The sequence below is a fragment of the Mytilus galloprovincialis genome, chromosome 3 (assembly GCF_965363235.1).
Source record: "Mytilus galloprovincialis chromosome 3, xbMytGall1.hap1.1, whole genome shotgun sequence".
Lineage (NCBI taxonomy): Eukaryota > Metazoa > Mollusca > Bivalvia > Mytilida > Mytilidae > Mytilus > Mytilus galloprovincialis.
This window is the reverse complement of record NC_134840.1, coordinates 46,639,221-46,662,095: the sequence shown is the minus strand read 5'-3', so window position 1 is coordinate 46,662,095 and position 22,875 is coordinate 46,639,221. Positions and strand designations below refer to the sequence as shown.

At 32.1% G+C, this 22,875-nt stretch overlaps 2 protein-coding genes across 4 annotated transcripts in view; one reads left to right on the top strand and one right to left on the bottom strand.

Annotated features, from left to right (window-relative positions):
* Window positions 1-10,111, bottom strand: part of LOC143068126 (clathrin heavy chain linker domain-containing protein 1-like) — a 23,968-nt gene extending 13,857 nt beyond the window's left edge. Inside the window, exons 1-6 of one of the 3 annotated variants that reach the window (XM_076241928.1) lie at window positions 9,978-10,111; window positions 5,861-6,045; window positions 4,671-4,858; window positions 4,099-4,244; window positions 3,353-3,685; window positions 2,134-2,187 (exon numbers count right to left, since the gene is read on the bottom strand). In XM_076241928.1, coding sequence (XP_076098043.1) covers window positions 2,134-2,187; window positions 3,353-3,685; window positions 4,099-4,244; window positions 4,671-4,858; window positions 5,861-6,045; window positions 9,978-10,014 — 943 coding nt within the window. In that variant the 5' untranslated portion in view covers window positions 10,015-10,111. Of the gene's footprint in view, window positions 1-5; window positions 60-2,133; window positions 2,188-3,352; window positions 3,686-4,098; window positions 4,245-4,670; window positions 4,859-5,860; window positions 6,046-9,977 lie in introns of all 3 variants that reach the window. The other 2 variants (XM_076241929.1, XM_076241931.1) reach the window with 2 other exon arrangements.
* Window positions 10,062-22,875, top strand: LOC143068128 (26S proteasome regulatory subunit 6B). The gene is made up of 9 exons (XM_076241932.1): window positions 10,062-10,154; window positions 13,346-13,444; window positions 13,985-14,171; window positions 14,765-14,911; window positions 16,163-16,366; window positions 17,161-17,328; window positions 17,663-17,739; window positions 21,790-22,014; window positions 22,688-22,875. The coding sequence occupies exons 1-9, from the start codon at window positions 10,122-10,124 to the stop codon at window positions 22,799-22,801; spliced, it is 1,254 nt and encodes a 417-aa protein (XP_076098047.1). The 5' UTR covers window positions 10,062-10,121; the 3' UTR covers window positions 22,802-22,875.

The following is a 22,875-nucleotide window of genomic DNA, read 5'->3' as shown; positions in this document are numbered from 1 at the left end:
CTCACCAAAATTTGGAACATGAGATACATAATCTCTCCAATGCTTCAACAGTTTCTCAACTAGAAAAAAATGAGCCTCTTATTTGAGAAATTCATGCATGTTCAGGTCTTCTAGACAATGATATTATGATAAGTTTGTATAGGAGACCAATGACAGGATATGGCATACTTTTCAGATGCACATGACTGTGTTCTTATGAATCCATGTTATATCAAGTATTCTCAACCTACATATATCATGTGTACCAGTTATTATATAGTAATACTGAAATTTAAGCAGACAACTTGAGTAATAAAAAGAAGGCAATTCTATATATAGCATTTTTATGCAGATTTTTGTATATATAGTTTTCTCTAATTCTTACTCGATTATTGCTTTCCTAACCTGTTGATTATTTTTATTTAATTAACATGTGGTTCATTTGATCTCAGTTGTTAATTGAACAAAATCGAATATGATGTCAAATTTTCTTGCTTTATCTGAAATCCCCATTGTGACAACATGAAAAAAGACCATGCCTGATGACGTCATGTAGAAAGAACAAATCTTTTTGCAAGTTGTAGGAAAAGAAGGATTAAGATTGAGCTTCATATCGTCTAAAATCATAAGAGAAACAGATTCTACCATCAAATCTCATGCAATAGGATATTTATCCCCTCTCAACAGTTAAATTTTATATATTTAAAACGCTCAGCGAGCCTCGCTTTTTAAATTTGAAAATTAAACTGTCTTGAGTGGATAACTATTGTATCACACTCGATGCAGTGGTAGAATCTATATATCTCATTGAGAATCATACTTCATTTCATTATTTTTATATAGCTCTTAACCCTTTCCTCCATTGATATTTTATTTGTACATACTTGATTCGCATAGGATTTTTTCAATATTATAAAAAGAAATCATCAGGTTTAAAGTATCAATGCATTGCAAAAAGGAATATTTCATCAATGAAATTCCAGTCAGATGTTCTCTTGAATATCCTTTTTATATTAGATACAAATTTTATTAGGTCTGATACAGATTATTCGCAGTTAAGACGTTTCAACTGAGGCACTACACAGGCGTCAAAAGGCGTCATTATGAAGTAAAGGGGGTGGCGTCAAAAAGCGTCATTATGGAGGAAAGGGTTCACAGAGACATATATATGTCTCAGCTCTGAATAGGTGTGGACACACTGAAAGTTTTGCCTGTTTCATACTTATAATTGAATTCATGTTGAAAGTCTGTAATATGAAGGTTTTGCTACAAGTGTCGCATCAGCTTATCATTATCAATGTTCTATGAAAATGAGGTCACAATCAGATAAACCATGCCAGACAGACATGTTGGATGTGTACGGATTGATAGTCTTAGTTGCATGATTTTTTTTATTAGTTGTTAGTGGCTTTGAACTAGCTGTCAGATAACAGCGAGTACTCTCAGATCTGTTCATTGTGTCTTTTTGTGTCGGGATGTATAAGTACCAGACCACGTCCACTTGTATTTTTGTCCATCTGATGAGTTAAGCCTTTTTCAACTGATTTTTATAGTTCGTTCTTATGTTGTACTGTTATACCACTGTCCCAGATTAGGGGGAGGGTTGGGATCCCGCTAACATGTTTAACCCAGCCACATTATTTATGTATGTGCCTGTCCCAAGTTTGGAGCCTGTAATTCAGTGGTTGTCGTTTGTTTATGTGTTACATATTTGTTTTTCGTTCCTTTTTTTAAATTAATAAGGCCGTTAGTTTGCTCGTTTGAATTGTTTTACATGTTTTATCGGGGCCTTTCATAGCTGACTATGCGGTGTGGGCTTTGCTCATTGTTGAAGGCCATACGGTGACCTATAGTTGTTAATGTCTGTGTCATTTTGGTCTTTTGTGTATAGTTGTCTCATTGGCAGTCATACCACATCTTCCTCTTTTATATGTATACACCTTACAATCATTCCTTACGCCAAATATAGTGGTCATATCACTTATAGTACCTAAAAAACAGATCAAATCACAAAATCTTAAGATTACAACATAACATTAATTAAGTTAAATTTCATTAAACATGCAGAATTTACATATTAGGTCAGACACTCAAGTTTGGGTTTCTGTGCAGTGGGAGACATGGGGAACACTGTGATTTATCAACATCAAATACCTCCATCAAATGAATATTCTTCAGTAGCATTGTACTTATAACATAAATTCATTCCTAAAATGAAATCATTCTACTTTAGTTTAATTCAAAATACACTCTACAGCCTTTTTTTTCTTGGAAATTAGTTAACCACTGTGCTAAATGGATTTTGAAATATTTTTAGATTTTTCTGTGGGTATCCAAAACGTATTCTCTTTTGCAGTAACAAAGGACCAATTAATTCTAAAGTTGCAGTTGGAAATGATCTCTTTTAAAAAATGCACCTTGAAAAAGCATTGCTATGGAATGGTTATTGTATTAAGTGTTGAGGGCATAGGATACCATGGCAAGGGCAGATAAAAATGCATTCAAATTCAATGCATTGTCTTCGCAACTTTGCTATTGATAAGAAACCAATATATGTGGAAAAATTATTAAACATCATTCAATCTTAAGTTTGAAAGTATTACAAAGTAAAACACAGAAAATGTATTGCTTTTCTATCACCAATAAATTTGTACATGATAGTGATTCGTATAACATTTTGATGTACTGCACAACAGCGTTGCATAAAGAATACTCTGTGACATACTTACGTACAAAAAAAGGAAAATGGGATCGCTTGTAGTAAAAAAAGCTAGGTTATCTATTTCTAGTATAATATTAGCACATGGACCCCATTTTTTTCTTTTGCAGTTGGCTAAATATTCTTCTTCAAGAATATTATATCGAAAATTGAAATTTAAAAGCAAGAAAAATCATCAGCAGAAGTTAGTGTTAACTAAAGTGCATATGATACAGTTACAGGGGAGGTAATTAATGACATCCCCAACTTAAAATGCTATTTTTTACACCTTTAAACTGTGAATATTGGAAAAGGATGGGTTTTTTCCCCACTGATTTGAATCATTACCTATAAAATGATTGCATGAAGGCTTGTTAATTATTTTTTTTTACCTTATTAAACTCTTAAAGTAGCAAATGAATGTACATGTACTGTATACGTTTTATTAAATAGTGACTATGAGAAAAGCTTTTATGCAAATTTTCATAAAAAAAATCACTGTGGGGATATCAAGTGCCCTTAACTTTTTTTTTACTAAATTTATCCTACCATTCATTTTGTCTTTTGTGACTATACATCTTTAATCTCTTAGTCAACATTTCAAAACTAGATTCTAAAAATGCATATTGTCTTAACATATCTACTAAAAAAAAATATAAAAATTCTGATACCTACCCTTTTCCTGTTTCTGTAGACCTCTAGCCTGAGCTAATGCAAAGATTACAGCATCTCCAACAGTTTGGTGAGGGGGCTTCACTCTGTTATAAGCCTGGGCTGCTTCCACAGCTATTTTTAACTTCGACCTTTTGTACCTATATATCTGTCCTTGCCTTAAAAGGTCATCTCTTTCATTCACTTTATTATCCAATCTTTCTTTTAATTCTAGTTTGTGAGATTTAGGGACATATCTTGTTCTAAAACTTATGTTAAGTTCTTTTAATTGCCTGTCAAGCTTTTCATAATTTCTGTATAGAAGGGTTAGATCTGTTGATTCTTCTAAAGTTAACCCTGAAATAAATAATTTTCACCATAATGATTGGCAAATTCAACCAAATAAATATGCAAACATATTCATCACAATTAAATCAAATTAAGCCTGTACACATTTCCTGGTTTCTAGTAATAAATGGAACAACAATTCATGTATTCCTTCTAGTTTGGTAGCATTTCAACCTTTTTAATGACTATAAAACCATTTTGATTAACAACATGACTATACAGGGCTCATGTCTATTAGTAATTGAGATCATTTTTTTTAAATTGCACATATGTATACAGATCAATTTGTCTGCATATGCATTTTATTTCCCTAAGAATGATATTCATATAATAAAATTGTTTATACTTATCTAATATAGCCAAATTTTGTGTCTATACAATTATCAATAATTGAACTCACTTGTAAATTCCACTATAATTACCTGGAATCATACGACTGTCTTTTTTTAATTCTCTCTTTGGTGGTTCAGTAACTTCTCTGTCTAATTCTTCTCTTTCTTTACGTTTCTGCTGAAGTTCATTTAGTTCTTTCTGTAATCTGTCATTGTCTTTTTGGATCACTAAAATTCTGTTAAACATAGAGAAAGTAACATCCTCTAGAAAAGTAGAAAGTAGAGAACCACAAACTTAGGTAGGAAAACTGTCAATCCTAGTCAAATTAACATGTGAGTTGAACACCTTAAACATGCAGGGTTTTGAACTCGTAACCCCATAATTGACAGGCAAGTGAAATAGTAGTTGAACTTCTTAGACCATTCAGCAACTGAGGCCCGATAATTCAAAGTGTTCACATCATAATGAACACAGGTTAACTTAATTGAAACTAGAACAGAATCCAGGTGAAACAAAAAAAAATATATACAAAAAGGTGTTTCTTATATTTGAGTTTTCTGATATTCTACTCATAAAACTTTTGATAAGCATAATCCTTCATTCAAATTTGAAAAGGATCTAAGAAGAAATGACATTATATAAAATAAAACATTTGCTTTACCTTTCGTCTAATTCATCGGCTCTTTTTCTATAATTCCTGATGGTTGAAGGCTCAGATGCCATGGCCTTCAGTTTGCCATGTAGAAAATCTGCCTCTCTTTGACCTTTCTTAATGGCCTCTATAGTATCTTCATATTCTTTCTTAATAGCTGTCAGTAATGGTTTGTATGCAGAAACATGTTCGATAATCTAAAATGGAAAAATAATTCAGCATTTCTATCTTCTTCTTCTTCCTTTATGTACAGGCCTCCCATGGGATTATTATCGTACTGTTTTATGTACATGTTCCATGTGAGAACAACAAATGTGCAATTAGTGGGGATTATCTACAGTGAAAACGGTGCTTCTTTAAAATAACAATAAAAACAAGGTTGTACATCTATCGAAGCTGGACCAATTGCACACCCCTTTTGAATGTTTCAAGGGTTGTGCAGCTTACTATGTGTTGTGGCAGTCCATTCGAAATTCTGATGGTATCTGGGAAAAAAGAGTGACGATATACTTGAGTCCTGGCAAAAGGAATGAGGAATTGTTCATTGTGTCCTCTTACTGGCTGTAAATTTGTAGTTGGTACTGCAATCAGTTCGTGTACTACTCTGTAAAACATGATGACCTTACATTTAGTTCTTCTTACGCTACTGGTTCTTCTTTAGTCATTAAGAACAAATCGTGCGTAGGTACTAATTTGTTTATGTTGTAGATGGATCCCAGATGGTGCTAGAGTATTCCATGAGTGGTCTTACAAGCGTTTGATTACATAATGCTTTTGTTTTACTAGGACAGCTTTTGATGTTCTTTTGAAGAAAAGCTCAGGTGGAGATAGCTTTCTCTGCGATGTTGTCAATGTGATTGTTCCAACTCAATGTTTTGTGTATTGAGATGCCAAAATATTTTGCAGAGTCAACGTCTTCTAGGATGTGGCCGTGTATGTTATAATTTGCCTTGACTATTTTCCGCTTTGTTGTTTCTCTGAGGAGTTGGCATTTTTGGAGGTGGAATTCCATTTATCATCTAACATTTAAACCAGAAAACTGTATGAATAGATATTGTCAAACGTTTTAGGAGTACTATTTAAAAGTAATATAAAGGAAGTATACTAATATAATTTGGCCAAATATTAATTGATGAATTCTTTTTAAAAATATAGAGTTGAGATTTGGACAATTTTAGAAAGATTAAAACAAACCTTACCCTGTTGAAAACTGACTTGTATATAGTATATCTTTGATCATCATCACCATGTGACAGTTTATCAGTCTCATATCTAATGTAGTCATTTAAATCTAGTAGGAAAGATCTATCAATCTCACTGGTAATAATAGGAGGTAATTTTGGCAAACAGTTTACTGGAGTTCCAGACCGGCTTAAAGTGGATACTGTAAATAGAAAAAAAAACATTGAAAGCATAAGTAGAAGTGATTATTTTTTATAGATATAAGAAGATGTGGTATAGAGTTCCAATGAGACAACTCTCTATCCAAGTCACAATTTGTAAAAGTTAACCATTATAGGTCAAAGTACAGTCTTCAACACCGAGTCTTGGCTCACACCAAACAGCAAGCTATAAAAAAATGACTTGTGTAAAACCATTCAAACAGAAAACCAACAGTCACAACATTATAAACAAGAATGTGTCCCAAGTACATGGATGCCCCATCAGTACTATCATTTTCTATGTTCAGTGGACCGTGAAAATGGGATAAAATGTCTAATTTGGCATTAATATTAGAAAGATCATATCACAGACTAGAAAACATAATACCCATAAATGGGGCATAAACAGTGGCGGATCTAGAAATTTTCATAAGAGGGGGCCTGCTCCAGTCATGCTTTAGTGATTCCCTATATAACCAACCAAATTTTTCCGTCAAAAGGGGGGCCTGGGCACCCTAAAAAACCCTCTAAATACGCCTCTGATAAAAAACAAAAAACGTGAAACACTCATGAACCACATCATTATGAATTACTATTGGAGAGGGTTAATATCTAATATTCTATTTAATATTTAAAATCACCATCTGGTATGGGTTATTGTTATTTAATAATGTATTTTAAATGAAACATATTTTTAAAAAGATTTTTTTTTTAGCATTATCTATCTATGTGTGTAAAATAAATAATGTAAGCACCAAGTTTGTAGCCCATGTTTACTAGCAATGTGCAGCAACCATGAAATAAAGGATCATTTATAATAAAATGTAAGTTCCAATAGGAATAGATATTATTGCATTGATTATAAAAAAAAGTTTTCATTGGAACTTATAGAATCTAAGATAATAAGATCTGTTATCAGGGTTACATGTATATGCAAGGAATAAACACACATTGACATCACTACAAATGTAGTAAAAATATTTATTTTTTGTAGAAAAGAACACAGACCATCAGAGTCTCCTTGCAAAACAATTTTCTTTTGGTGCCTAAATATAAACTATAAAAAAATTATACCACAGGTGCTGAAATTAACCAAGTCCTGATTTGACTTGGTGACAAAGTGAATGATGCCAAAATCAATTCATTTCTTAATTTGGCATTTAAATATTCGCATACGCCTAACTCAGTAATTCAGTTTTTACACATATATATCCAGATTTCGCGTGAATATAAAATTTAAAATCCGTTAAAATTTGACAGACCCGAATTTCCGAAGATCCATTAAAATGCTTTCGGGTCGATCCAGCCCCACGTCGATCCGGCCCAAGTCGATCCGTCCCACATCGATCCCGCCCCAATAAAAAATATTTTTATAAGGAATGAAAATAAAGATATATATTAATGTAATTCATAAATGTTTATGATTTTTATTATAATGTAAAAGGTAAATACAAACTTTGTTTTTCTTTTAAGTTTTTAAAATTTCTCAAATTGAGAAATGTTGTTTGGTTTGCCGAATCCTATCTATAAAAGAGAAGACAGAATGCGTTTTTTATATCACAATGGCTTTTCCTTGTGTGGTATGTGACCAACATGTTAGACCTCGACAGCATGCACTTCAGTGTGAGGAATGTTCAAAGTGGTAACACCGTCTCTGTAATACCGGTAAGTTTCTAATTTCTCTTTTTGCTTTAATATAATAAAAATGTAATTTTGTATATAAGTTTTTCTATGCTTTCAATTTCATCATTAAACCACAAAGAAGGACGTATATTATTATTTATAAAAAAGTAGAGTTGGTATTTTTGCCAATGAGACAAATATTCAAATGAAGTAAATGAAGAACATGGAAGTAAGCAATTATTGAACTGACAGTCTAATAAATACTGTAAAAAAAAACAATAAAAAAAAAATATACGAAACTGTTATTAAAAATTGTCATCTGCTATATTGATTCTTCTCTGTTATATGTACTCAACATTTGCTTTAATTTTAAACAGGTTAAACGGTAAAGCAAACGGGAATAAGCTGCACTTCTACCAGATTGTTCCAGCGCTAATCAAAGAAGTCAAGACTGTTTCCAGACAAGTTCGCCTCGTAGATGAGCAGAGTCTTGCCCGTTGGCAGCGCACAAAGTACCAACGTTCACAGGACGTCTCTCTTCGCTATGGGAGCAACTGCAAGACGGTACCATTACCACCTCCTTCTTCCTTCGTGCCGTCGGCCACATGTATGACATCCCTGTGCAAGACCCAGAACCAGCAGAAGACACTGACAGTGACTGATTACATTAACATTTGTATGAACTGTATGACGTGTATTGTATTATGTGACTACAATCTATATGTTTTTATAACATTTATTTATTATTCTTGATGAGCAAATAATATACATGTATATGTGTAGTACTGATATAGTGCATTTATTTTTTGATGAGCAAATATTATATATGTAGGGCGTAAGTGCTGCAAGTGTGACCCCTTTAAGTAAGTGACAGTGTAAAACTGTAAGTGTAAATGTTTTAAAAGTTATATATATATAAGTGAGTGTCAGAGATAGTGTGTTTGTTAGTATGTATGATTTTATTGTTATATTTTAGTAGTGCTGATATATTATTTTAGAGAGTGAAAACGTGCATTCAGTGTCATTGTTTTGTTATTTTCTTGCAATAAAGAATAATGGATACTCATATAACTTTTTTTTTTTTCTACACACAACTAACGGGAAAACCAATGGTCTAATTGACTATATTTAATATTCCTGTTACAAATCATGATGTATTGTGTTATGTGTACATGTTATGCTGCCCATCTAGGACCATTGATTGGAATAATAAAATATTCTTCTTCTTATTATTCTTATTACAAAAATAAAAAAATATTATTATATACACCAAACAAAATATCAAACTATAAAGACCTAAAAAAAAAAAAAAAACAAGTGTTATAGAAGCCTGTGATGTTACCTGAAAAAAAAAAAATTAATTATTATTATATACACCAACCTGAACCAGAAGATCAATTTATAATGACCTTGTTGATTACGTAACTTTAATTAATAAGGATTTGATTTAATTAAGTGATTACAAGTGGCATTACCTTAGTTCACAATCATCAGACAATTGTTGAATAGACAAACCAATTATAGACTAATGATTTGATTAATCAAGTCATTATGAGGAGTTAAGTGGACTGTAAATATTTATTTAGATACTGCAAAATCAATATAGTTATTTCATATTTTATTATGGGGCCGGATCGACTTGGGGCCGGATCGACTTGGGGCCGGATCGACGTGGGCCGGATCGACTTTGGGCCGGATCGACGTGGGGCGGATCGGTTTGGGGCCGGAACGATCGGATACCCATTAAAATTTACCGGAAGTGATGTTTCGTTGGTAATTGTGGGAAATCATTTCCAAACAAAATAAATATTCCCCTACTTTAAAATTTACCGGAAGTGACGTTACGTTGGTAATTGTGGGAAATCATTTCCAAACAAAATAAATATTCCCCTACTTCAAATGGAATCGTATCTTATTTAATCCTTTCTTTTGGATATTTCTGGAAATATTTTACATCAATAAGCACAAAAAAGGTAGGACTTTGTAACTACGTAAAAATTTCTAACCGGCAATGAAAATTTCTTGTCAAAATTCCCCCCCAAACTCCAGACGTAAAAAATGGCTTCATATGACATCGTAGGAAGGCATCCCAGAAAAAAATTAAAATAGCCTTGCCAGACGTCTAATTATTTGGACTAGTAAATACCATGATGGGTTTATTATTGTGAGAGCCAGTTGGCTGAGGCTGAGTTCATCTTTATTTTCAAGGGCAAACCTAAGGGTTTATGTCAGTGTATTTTTAGTTTTCTGACAAGTCAATTTTTTTCTGTCATGTACATATGCATGCCCTAAAGCTCATGACAAATCGTACAATCTTCATTTGTCTTTTCCCTATGCAGTTTCGCCATTTTCAAACAATTTGGTAGACAGGAAGTGACGTTTTTCTACTGGTTTCTAATATTCAGTTTTCGCTTTTCCGGTGCCCAATGCTCCTAACGGAACCAGAAGAGGAAAAATGGAAGAAATCGGTCTTGCAGTTCCAGAAAAAGTAGTTGATTTTGCATTGTTATCATTTCAATTTGATGACTTTACACATTTATGTGCAATTATGTGATCATGATTTTCCAAAATTAGCTAAATCTACGAGAAACAAATGGAACTGCCATGTCTAATTTCATTTATAATACCATCAAATTATGCATTGTCATCGGGCCGGTTTCATATTGTTCCGGTCCCAAGTCAATTCGGCCCCAAAAATGTAATAAAATGTTCCGGTCCCAAGTCAATTCGGCCCCAAAAATGTAATAAAATGTAATATACTTCTATTAAAGGGGGAAAATTTATACAATGTATAATATAATTGACTTGTAGTAAACAAAAGTTTATTAATTTCTCAATTGTACTTAGGTTTATCATATCAAACAGACAAAAATGGCTATATTTACACCTTAATAAGAGAGGAATCTGGGTCTGTTCGCCCGAAAACATGTTTGTGCCTATTCATGTTTGCCCAATTTCACTTTCCCACCCTACATGTTTGCACCCTTTTTATTGGTTTTGTGATTAAGGTTCATCATAACAAACGGACAAATATGGCTGTATTTACATGCCAAAAATTACTCTTGAGTACAGACTTACCTGTGAACTTGGAAAAGTTTTAATGCCTGGCATCCACTTAAGTAAAGTAATCTTTATTTAAAGTCGGGTTTCATATATACATAATAACAAAGAACATGAGCTCTTAAGAGCTCTTTAACCAACTGATATTAATAAACAAAACATACATGTAATAACATCAGATACACATACAACACAAACATACAGACATCACATATATATATATATATGTTAAAGCATAAAAAAGCACATACAGAATAAAAGCTAAGCAAGATATAATAAAACAAATGTCTAATATCAGCACATATACAGTAGCATGCAGTATTTATATCAGAGTAGCACATGCAAACTCAAACACTATAAGCACAAACAAAAGACTGCATGCAGCTATAGCAAAGGTAATGCATAAGCAAAAGAAATAAATGGCTAAATAAAAAATAAAAATAACTACAAAAAGATAAAACTTATAAAAAAAAAAACAAAAACAGAAGGCTTCGAGATCAAGTTATGGGGCAGCAAGTAAGTACATTATTTACAAGAACTGCATGTACATTTTTCTGAAAAACACCAGGTGGAGATAAAATTTTTGAACTGGCCAAAAGTTGATAAGCTCCTTGCCTCATTTGGCAAGGAGTTCCAGAGTTTTGCTGCCTCATAACTAAAGCTTTTCTTACCATACCTTGATGTTTTTGGCCGTGGTATATCTGCTATGCCTTTGTACCTGAAGTTATATGAATTTTCTTTAATATTTATTAAATTATGCAGGAATTCTGGATTTGATTTATTAATTATTTTATATGTCTCTAATGCCATGGTTCTCAATCTTCTGATTTTTAGTGCTGGTAGCTTACAGTCTTCACGCTGAACTGCTAAATCTACAGGCCCGCAGCTCAATTTTTGAAATTTTTTAGTTAGATTCTGTTGGCCTGTAGGTCTGATTTTTACAGGCCCGAGAGCAATTATACCAGCCTGGGCTGCCTGGGCTGCCACTCGTCGTGAAGACTGAGCTTAGACTGTTCAAGAAGTGTATTGTAAGAATTTGTGTAGTCGTCATAAATAAATCTGAGTGCTCTTTCTTGTATTTTTTCTATTTTCTTTGTGTTTTGTTCACTGCAGAAGTACCATGTAAGAGGACAGTAGCTGAGGTTTGACATGATAAATGAGTTTAGAAAGTCTGGTGAGATGAGTGCCAATTCTTTTTAGAACGTTTAGTTGTCGTGCTGCTTTTTTGCAAATATTTGAGATGTGAGTGTTGAAATCCAGTTTAAAGTCTATTGTTACACTGAGAAGTTTCACTTCGTCGTCACATTTTATGTTGAATCCATTTAGGTTGAAAATAATATTTTGAGTGTGTGTTTTTTTACCTATGGAAATTGCCTGGAATTTTTCTGGGTTTGCCTGCATTTTGTTGAAAGAGAACCATGAGATTAGGGAATTACTATCTTCCACTAGATATAATAAAGTTAAATGCATTTTGTGTTCCAGAAAGATAAAATCTCTTTTGGATTTTGATGGGCATTTTTTTTTCTTCATGCAAAAGGTGTGAAAATTAACTGAGTTGTGATACAACTATGAGATGCACCCTCAGGTAAAAAACCGGTTTGTATTGTTTTGATTGTCCTTAATTGACATGGACAAGAGGTATCTTCACAACTATAGGTGAGTTAAAGAGTTTATCTGAGTCAGCTGTGAGTGGACAGTATCAAAGTAATTCAGGTGTTTGTTTATTTTTGCACCTTCTGCAAAAAGGAAAAAAAATGCCCATCAAAAACCAAGAAAGATTTTATCTTTCTTAAACACAAAATGCATTTAACTTTTATATATCTAGTGGATGCTAGGCATTAAAACTTTCCAAACAGCACAGGTAAGTCTGTACACAGAGTGGTTTTTGATGTGAAAATACGGCCATATTTGTCCATTTGTTATGATGAACCTTAATAATTTATATTCAGGTGCACATTTTGTGCCATATCTAAATAGTTTTGGTAAGTGTAATGCTATTAATATTATTTTTCATTGTTTCACAATAAAGTCATTAGTGAGATTCTGACAACGTTTTTTGGGGTTGAATTAATCTTAATCATGCTTTGGTTCGTGTATTAATATAAGAATAAAAATCATTGTTCCAACATAAAGTGGGATCAAAAGGGCCAAGCTGTTAAAAACAACTATCTTTCATGTTTTTCATTTTAATTCTTCAATATTTTACAAGCAAGAAAAGCAACAATCATGATTTTCAAACACAACAATAAGACCATATTTAGCTTTGTACAATGTATATGTCAGAATACCAATTAACAGTAATCATGCATAATTAACATTTAATAATTAATCATTAAATTGAAGAAAAAAAACATTTCAACTCCCCAATTTTTATTCAAAAAAATATATGTTTTCATAACATGGGGCTGCCACATTAGGACACATTAAAGTGTTGATTGGGGTCTCTACAAAACATTGTCTTTTAAGGACGCTTTAGAGACGATCGAAAAATCATCTGCTCTGAAACCACAAGGCAAAATGTTTTGAAACTTAACATGTTTATAGGCTTAATAGACCTAGTTCAGACCACTTGTTTTATTTGATTGTTCAAAACTTAAATATTTGTTTTTAATTTTTTAGGAAGATTCTGCTGTTGAATCTCGACCCGGAACATCTCAAACATTAACACAGCTTGACCCACTGAGTACTGACATAGAAGACCTATATGTCAAGTATAAGGTAAATAATACTGCATTAATTTGTTGACTGAATTTAAATATAAAATATATACAATTTGTACAGAGGGCTTTATATCTCTTCCATTGCTGTTTTTTTTTTTATGGAATTCCCAACTAATACAAGTATGCTGGTTATGGTTTATTTCTTCATCAAAATGATTTTTGCGTTAACTTAACTTCGACCACCGTTTGTTTGGTAGTGGATTGGAATCCCATTGACAGTTCCAAAGGTAAATCAGTAAATTACTTTAATGAAAACTTTCAGAGGTCTTTTTGTCTTTTCTGACAGCAAAAATATACATACTGTTGTTATGTGCCTCTTATTAGGCTACAAGAAACAAGTGGAGCACATACACAAATGATTTTTGGGTCAAAAGGTCAAAGTCACTTAGTAAAAGTTCTTGGAAAAATGGTTTCCAGATTGGAATTAGGTTGAGCAAAAGTTGTATTTATTCTGAGGAATAATTGTCCATTTGCATCTCTGTATACTGTTTGATAAATACCTACAGTAATACCACAACTCTAAACCTTTTTTTTTCAGAAACTCCAAAGACAACTTGAATTTTTAGAGGTACAAGAAGAATACATAAAAGACGAACAGAAGAATTTAAAGAAAGAATACTTGCATGCTCAGGAAGAAGTGAAAAGAATCCAGAGTGTACCCCTTGTTATAGGACAGTTTCTAGAAGCAGTAGATCAAAATACTGGCATTGTTGGTTCTACTACAGGTTTGTATTGACAACATATATTTTGAAAAATTTGGAAAAATTTGAACTTGTTTTAATTGTCCTGGCTTAGTTGCCACTTTCACCACTAAATTTACACTCTAAAATATAGTTCTAAATAGATCATGTCTATGTAAATTTGCAAAAAATAAACTGAAAAAAAATATTGAGAGTTGTGCATGCAATTGAATTATATTTTACATTTTGTTTTGACAATTTTCTTATTTTAAGAAATACAGAATCAGAGTTTTTAAGGGATTTATGTACATTGGAAAAAAAAATTACAAATAAGCAATATTACAATAATGAATAAAGTTAACTTAGTCATTATCTGAATCTCTTTTTGAAGGGAATGAATATTATTTGTTTCACTTTAATCTTGTACAGTATGTTTTATTCTACAAGCCAAAACATGAAGAACATAGTGCAATTCTTTTAAATTCTAAAGACTTTAAGAGTGTTTGTTACTTTCTGTTTTTTTTTTTTAACTTTCAATTTACTGCTCTTATGTAATTTTTTTAAATGAATTTGAAATTGTTTTTTCTTAGATATTTTCATTATTCTGTATAATACATTGTAACTGTTTTGCCTTTCAGGTTCAAACTACTATGTGAGAATTCTTTCGACAATAGATAGAGAACTGCTTAAACCTTCAGCCAGTGTTGCCTTACATAAACACAGCAATGCTCTGGTTGATGTCCTTCCTCCTGAAGCAGACAGTAGTATTACTATGTTATCATCAGGTCAGTATTTTTACACTATAATGAAATTGAGAAAGGAAATGGGGAATGTGTCAAAGCGACAACAACACAACCATAGAGCAGACAACAGCTGAAGGTTACCAATAGGCCTTCAATGTAGCGAGAAACTCCAGCACTCGGAGGCGGTTTTCAGCTGGCCCCTTAAAATATATGTATACTAGTACAGTCATAATGGACGTCATACTAAATTCCGAATATACACAAGAAACTAAAATAAAAATCATACAAGACTAACAAAGGTCAGAGCCGTCTGACTTTGGACAGGCGCAAAATTTCGGCGGGTTAAGCATGTTTATGAGATCTCAACCCTCCCCTATACCTCTAGCCAATGTAGATAAGTAGATTCACAACAATACCCACATTAAAATTCAGTTCAAGAGAAGTCCGAGTCTGATGTCAGAAGATGTAACAAAAGAAAATAAATAAAATGACAATAATACATAAATAACAACAGACTACTAGCAGTTAACTGACATGCAAGCTCCAGACCTCAATTAAACTGATTGAAAGATTATGTCTTCATCATATGAATATCAGGCACAATCCCTCCCGTTAGGGGGTGTATTCATGTATTGTTGATCAATATTTATCTAAAATCATAGAAGTTTCTTTTTCTCCACCATCTGCTGCAAAGTTAGATTTCAACACTGCAGTTATAGTTAAAGAACAGATTTTTACACTATAAATCCATGAATATCCAACTCTATTCTTTGTCCCTTGAAGAGAGACAATAAGCTTGACAAAAGAAACAGGTAATGGGAACTTCTCATCTTTTTATCAATGTAAGAAAAAAAAAGCATCAATTGTGAAAATAACAAGTGACAGACAAGAGGGAGTTGCCTTATTAATTTAACTGCATTCATCTGCTCAGAGATTCTAAAAAGGTCACCAGTATTTCTCAGAATTCTTTCCCAATTATTGTTTGTAATTTGTTGATTATACCCTGCCATTATATCTGTTTCAATGCATCTAGATATACATGTAGTACTACATGTATTGACATCTAGCAAAGAATAATACTTAAGAATTGTCTTAAACTTGCAGTTATGAGTGAGATTTTGCTTTATGCAAAAGGGCTCACTGTGACTAATATGAAGAATAGCATCTAAAGGTTTTTGCTGTTGGCATTTCATGTGTATGCATTCACAGCATTTGTATAGTGAATGAGTTTTCTAGATTTTTCTTTTCTATAGTTTCATTTCATTATAGAAAATTTCTTTTCAAAATTTTCAGATGAGAAACCTGATGTTTTGTACTCAGATATTGGAGGAATGGACATCCAAAAGCAAGAAGTCCGAGAGGCTGTTGAGCTGCCACTGACACATTTTGATTTGTATAAACAGATTGGTATTGACCCACCCAGAGGAGTGTTAATGTATGGTCCTCCGGGTTGTGGTAAAACCATGTTAGCAAAGGCAGTTGCCCATCATACAACAGGTACTGTATACTGTGTAACATCTTTGCTTGCCTAGGGTTACAATCCAGTTCCCTTCAGGTGGAGAGGAGGGAACTAAATTGTAACCCTTGTCTAGTGAAGATGACTGGTTAGAACAATGATTTCGAACCCCTATTACCAATATTTTATTCTTGAGAAATTTCAAGAAAAAATTGTTTTGGTCAACATCTCCGAGACCAATTGTGTTATATTAATAAACTTTCCTGATTTAGTACAAATAAATTCACTATTGTTAGTTCCCAGTGCTCTACATTTAATCTTGTTTACATTTCTCCTTTAGTTCTATATTATAAAATTTTAAATGTTTAAGCTGGAGTATTTTTACACTACATGCATATCTAGTTTAACAGTTCTTCAACATTGGTCTCAGCCTGTTCTAAATTTTATACAAGGCAGGCTCATCTTTGGAAAAATTTATAATGTACATGTATTAATATACATTGTTAAGATGATTGTTCTGTGTTTTAATTTTAAACATAAAATCTATATTAGCGATATTGTATCAACTTTTGTGCTCATCTTGATATAAGTACTCAACTGGAAATTGTATTTGCTGGAAGAAATTTTATTGTTGATTTGTAAATATTCTTTTGAAAGTATAAATAATTATTTAGTGAGAGCAAATATTATACAAATCATTCCTCAGACTTAAGAGCCATCATGATTTATATTGCATATACCTGTAAAAGTCCTGGTATATTATGCTGCAAACAAAACTCATAAGTTTACTTTCTAGTTCAGGAATTCATATTAAGTTTATTTATTATTTCGACAGCATCATTTATTCGTGTTGTTGGATCAGAGTTTGTACAGAAATACTTAGGAGAGGGACCAAGAATGGTGAGAGATGTTTTTAGGTTAGCCAAGGAAAATGCTCCTGCCATTATATTTATAGATGAAATTGATGCTATAGCTACCAAAAGATTTGATGCTCAAACAGGAGGTAAATGATTTGAAAAGTATTTAGCAACAATAAAAAGATTGGTAAATGAACAAAAAGTTATATTGGGGAAATGTATATGAGACATCAAAATGTGTTACAGTAGGATAAAAAGAAACATCAAAGAAATACTTGAAATTTTGAATTAAATAGATATAGGAAGATGTGGTGTGAGTGCCAATGAGACAACTCTCCATCCAAATAGTAATATAAAAACAGTAAACCATTATAGGTTAATGTACGGCCTTCAACGCGGAGCTTATTATTGAACAACCTTGGCTAAATGGGAGATTATATAATGATTCCTGTACATATAGTTCTAATGATTTGTTTTCAGCTGACAGAGAAGTTCAGAGAATTCTGTTGGAATTACTTAATCAGATGGATGGCTTTGATCAGACTGTTAATGTTAAGGTAAATTTTAAACAGAATCTTGTCCTGTAAATAAGAGAATTTACTCATATAGATTTAACTGTAGTTCTTAATGTATTGATACTTAAGGGGCCTTGGTAACACCAAAATTTTCCTCTCGTTAAATTTTTCTTATATTTACATCATTGAAAAGGTAGGGGTCCATGCATCATCTGCCAAAGTCTTAAGGAAATTCACCGTTTCATTTTATGTTTAGGGTATATTGAATATGACGAGTTTTGGGGTACCCTAAAAAACCGTCGAAGTCACTAGTAGGTTGACAGGAATTTTCAGATCATATCTTCTAGTAGGTAGTAATCATTGAGTGTTTTTGCACATGTTATCATTAAAAATACCCATTACTGTTAAATTGCATAGAAGAAACATATTTTAAAGTAAATCTGAAACATCATAGTAAAAACAAATAACCTGAATGTTAAAAAACACGGTTTTTATACGACCGCAAAAATTTTAATTTTTTGGTCGTATATTGCTATCACGTTGGCGTCGTCGTCGTCCGAATACTTTTAGTTTTCGCACTCTAACTTTAGTAAAAGTGAATAGAAATCAATGAAATTTTAACACAAGGTTTATGACCACAAAAGGAAGGTTGGGATTGATTTTGGGAGTTTTGGTCCCAACATTTTAGGAATTAGGGGCCAAAAAGGGCCCAAATAAGCATTTTCTTGGTTTTCGCACTATAACTTTAGTTTAAGTGAATAGAAATCTATGAAATTTTAACACAAGGTTTATGACCTCAAAAGGACGGTTGGGATTGATTTTGGGAGTTTTGGTTCCAACAGTTTAGGAATTAAGGGCCAAAAAACGGCCCAAATAAGCATTATTCTTGGTTTTCGCACAAAACTTTAGTATAAGTAAATAGAAATCAATGAAATTTAAACACAAGGTTTATGACCACAAAAGGAAGGTTGGGATTGATTTTTGGAGTTGAGGTCACAACAGTTTATGAATTAGGGGCCAAAAAGGGGCCCAAATAAGCATTATTTTTGGTTTTTGCACCATAACTTTAGTATAAGTAAATAGAAATCTATGAAATTTAAACACAAGGTTTATGACCATAAAAGGAAGGTTGGGTTTGATTTTGGGAGTTTTGGTCCCAACAGTTTAGGAATAAGGGGCCCAAAGGGTCCAAAATTGAACTTTGTGTGATTTCATCAAAAATTGAATAATTGGGGTTCTTTGATATGCCGAATCTAACTATGTATGTAGATTCTTAATTTTTGGTCCCGTTTTCAAATTGGTCTACATTAAGGTCCAAAGGGTCCAAAATTAAACTTAGTTTGATTTTAACAAAAATTGAATCCTTGGGGTTCTTTGATATGCTGAATTTAAAAATGTACTTAGATTTTTAATTATTGGCCTAGTTTTCAAGTTGGTCCAAATGGGGGTCCAAAATTAAACTTTGTTTGATTTCATCAAAAATTGAATAAATGGGTTCTTTGATATGCCAAATCTAACTGTGTAAGTAGATTCTTAATTTTTGGTCCAGTTTTCAAATTGGTCTACATTAAGGTCCAAAGGGTCCAAAATTAAACTAAGTTTGATTTTAACAAAAATTAAATTCTTGGGCTTATTTGATATGCTTTATCTAAACATGTACTTTGATTTTTGATTATGGGCCCAGTTTTCAAGTTGGTCCAAATCAGGATTCCATAAAGAATTGTGCAATAGCAAGAAATTTTCAATTGCACAGTATTGCACAATAGCAAGAAATATCTAATTGCACAATATTGTGCAATAGCAAGAAATTTTCAATTGGAGTTATCTTTCTTTGTATAGAATAGTAGTTGATAATATATGTTGGAAATTTGCCAGACATGACTATGATGTCATTTTCTATTTTTATTTGCCAATAACTTTATGTAAATAACTTCATTGGAAATTTGCCAATATAAAATGTTGCTGATGAAGCTTTTTTTCCTTATCTTATCTAAAATGTTTTTAGATAATGTATGTTGGACATTTGCCAGACATGACTATGATGTCATTTTCTATTTTTATTTGCCAATAACTTTATGTAAATAACTTCATTGGAAATTTGCCAATATAAAATGTTGCTGATGAAGTTTTTTTTATTGTTTTATACAATAAACAATGTATATTCACTTTTACTACCAACCAATCTTTACCATTCAGTGATAACAAGCACTTTATTTTACATTTTAATATTTTATGATGTATTTAAAAGAGTTGTAAACTCCATTAGAAATTTGAATTGATATCAGTTTTGGAAAAAGGGAAACAGGGATGTGAAAAAAAAAGGGGGGGGGTTAAATTTTTCTCATTTCAGATTTCATAAATAAAAAGAAAATTTCTTCAAACATTTTTTTGAGAGGATTAATATTCAACAGCATAGTGAATTGCTCAAAGGCAAAAAATTTTTTTTAAGTTCATTAGACCACATTCATTCTGTGTCAGAAACCTATGCTGTGTCAACTATTTAATTTTAGATTTAAATAAGTTTGAAGAAGAAATCTTTAATTGATTTGTAAAATCTTGACATTTGTTTTGTGTAAAAAAACCCATGTAATGTCAAAAATTTGATCACAATCCAAATTCAGAGCTGTATCACGCTTGAATGTTTTGTCCATACTTGCCCCAACTGTTCAGGGTTCGACCTCTGCGGTCGTATAATCCTGCGCCCTGCGGAGCACCTGGTTGATAATTGATACAGCGAAAAGTCTGGCCAGTTCAGATAACACATTTTTTTTCAAGTTTAGTCAGAAAAAAATTTTGTTGATTAATTCCTGCAAAATTTGTTCAAACATTTTTTAGTTATGAATCTTTAAAAAGTAGAAATTTGGGACAAAATCCATTTTACCCTTACAAAACCTCCTACAGACTGTCTTTGCATTCTTTTTAAGTGAAGTAGTCAAAGGAGTACTGTACCAATAATAATTGTAATAAATTTTATAAGGAAAAACAGTAATATTCAGTATGGGACGAGTATCCTTGGGACGAGTTGACATGATATTTCAATCACAACTATTTATTGGTTTCTCTCCTCAGACTACAAAATGCCCCCGTCATCAATAGCAGACGCTATCAGAATTCATTGTTTTGACAGTCTGTCACTAAATAAGTACTATCTTTGTGTTAATGTAGATTATCTGTTAGCATAAGCTTTGATGTTCAGATCATATCTTCTAGAATAGTGCCTTTTAAATTGAAAAAAAAACAAAAACAGTAAGTACAAATTTTGCATCAATGACTTATCACTAAAACCATCTTACTCATTATTAAATCAATTTGTTCAAATCGAATTTCCCAAAACTTCCAAGATTTTTTTCTAAATGATGCCACAAGGTCCTTAAGTCAGTATAGTTGCTCCAAAACTCATCAGTCTCAGTTCATTGGTGTTTTGTTAAGCATGTCATGTATGAATGGTAATTTTCTACCTTTTCATCCACATCATTTAAAAAAGATGTTTTTTAGTTTAATGTTTTGATGGTGTCAAACATGTACAGCTTACTGGATCTGTTTGCATTATTTTCACAGCCAAATGTAAACAACATAAATGCTTGATCACTGTTTAGTTTACTGCTATGTTAAAACGCACTAATAATTTTCAATACATGTGTAAGAGTTGTCTCCCATATACCAGGTCTAACCCAGTCTTCACGATGAACTGTTAAATCTAGAGTCCCGGAGCTCAATTTTTGAAAAATTTTAGTTAGATTCTATTGGCTTGTAGATATGATTTTGACAGGCCCAAAAGAAATTTTACAAGCCTGGGCTGCCATTCAGCGCGAAGACGTGAAAAAAATTAATTGATGATTGAAGTCTTGATAATAGTTAGCTACATGCCCTCTTTTATTTAATTCATCCTTCATGATCAATTAAGTAAATGAGAATTAAGAAAAAATTGTAAGAACCAGAAATAAAGCAAACTGTTGTTCAGAAGTTGATATTGAGATTCATTTGTCATCATTGAAGTACTGAAACAGCCAATGAAATTTTAACAAATTCATATCATATTGTAAGATAGTCATACTAAATAAAAGATAACAAAAAACTTTTCTTTTATTTAAGGTTATCATGGCAACAAATAGACATGATACATTAGATCCAGCCTTGTTAAGACCAGGAAGATTAGACAGAAAAATAGAGTTCCCAATGCCAGATCGTCGACAAAAACGTCTTATATTCTCTACAATTACCTCTAAAATGAATTTAAGTGAAGAGGTAGATCTAGAGGATTATGTGGCCAGACCAGATAAAATCAGTGGTGCTGATATAAATGCTATATGTCAAGAGGTAGGCAGCTTACAATATTTACAATTTAATTTCACTTTATCTAAAAAATTTCATTTATCAATTCTCTAAAGGTAGAAAATGTTCTAATCAAAATTTATTTTTGAAATTTCTCCTTGAGATGTCTATTTAAGAAGTAAGCTCTAAAGGTGAATGACAAATAATCATGGTAATGAGAACAATATCATTTAATTTTCAAGTGTTGGTAAAATGTAAATAAAGGGTATTTTATTGAACAAATACTTGTTACAATTGTAGGCGTCTAACACTTAATCTATTTTATGAAAAACTATTACATTAGATTATGTACTGGTGCTCTGAAATAAATTGTTATCAATATTTAAAAACTTGAAAATGACACTTAAAAAACATAGTTTGTTTAAAGCACTTGTCTGTGACTATAGATATATGTTCATCGTGCAGGAATTTCTCGCTACATTGAAGACCTGTTGGTGACCTTCTGCTGTTGTTTTTTTCTATGGTCGGGTTGTTGTCTCTTTGGCACATTCCCCATTTCCATTCTCAATTTCATTTTTATAGAATCTTTTATCTCATTTGATATTAGTTTTATTTGTTTTGGAAGAATCCTACGTAGTTTCTCATATTCCTAATTAAAACCATTTAAATAAATTCTTGAAGTTTTTATTTATATGCTCTTTTTTTTTTAATTTCACAGGCTGGCATGCAGGCTGTTAGAGAAAACAGATATATTGTATTGGCTAAAGACTTTGAGAAGGGTTACAAGAATAACATCAAGAAAGATGAAACAGAACATGAATTCTACAAATAATTCTTAAAAACAACAATCATTATTATTATTAAATGTCAGTAATAGATTTTCATTAAAACATCATTTGTCATAAA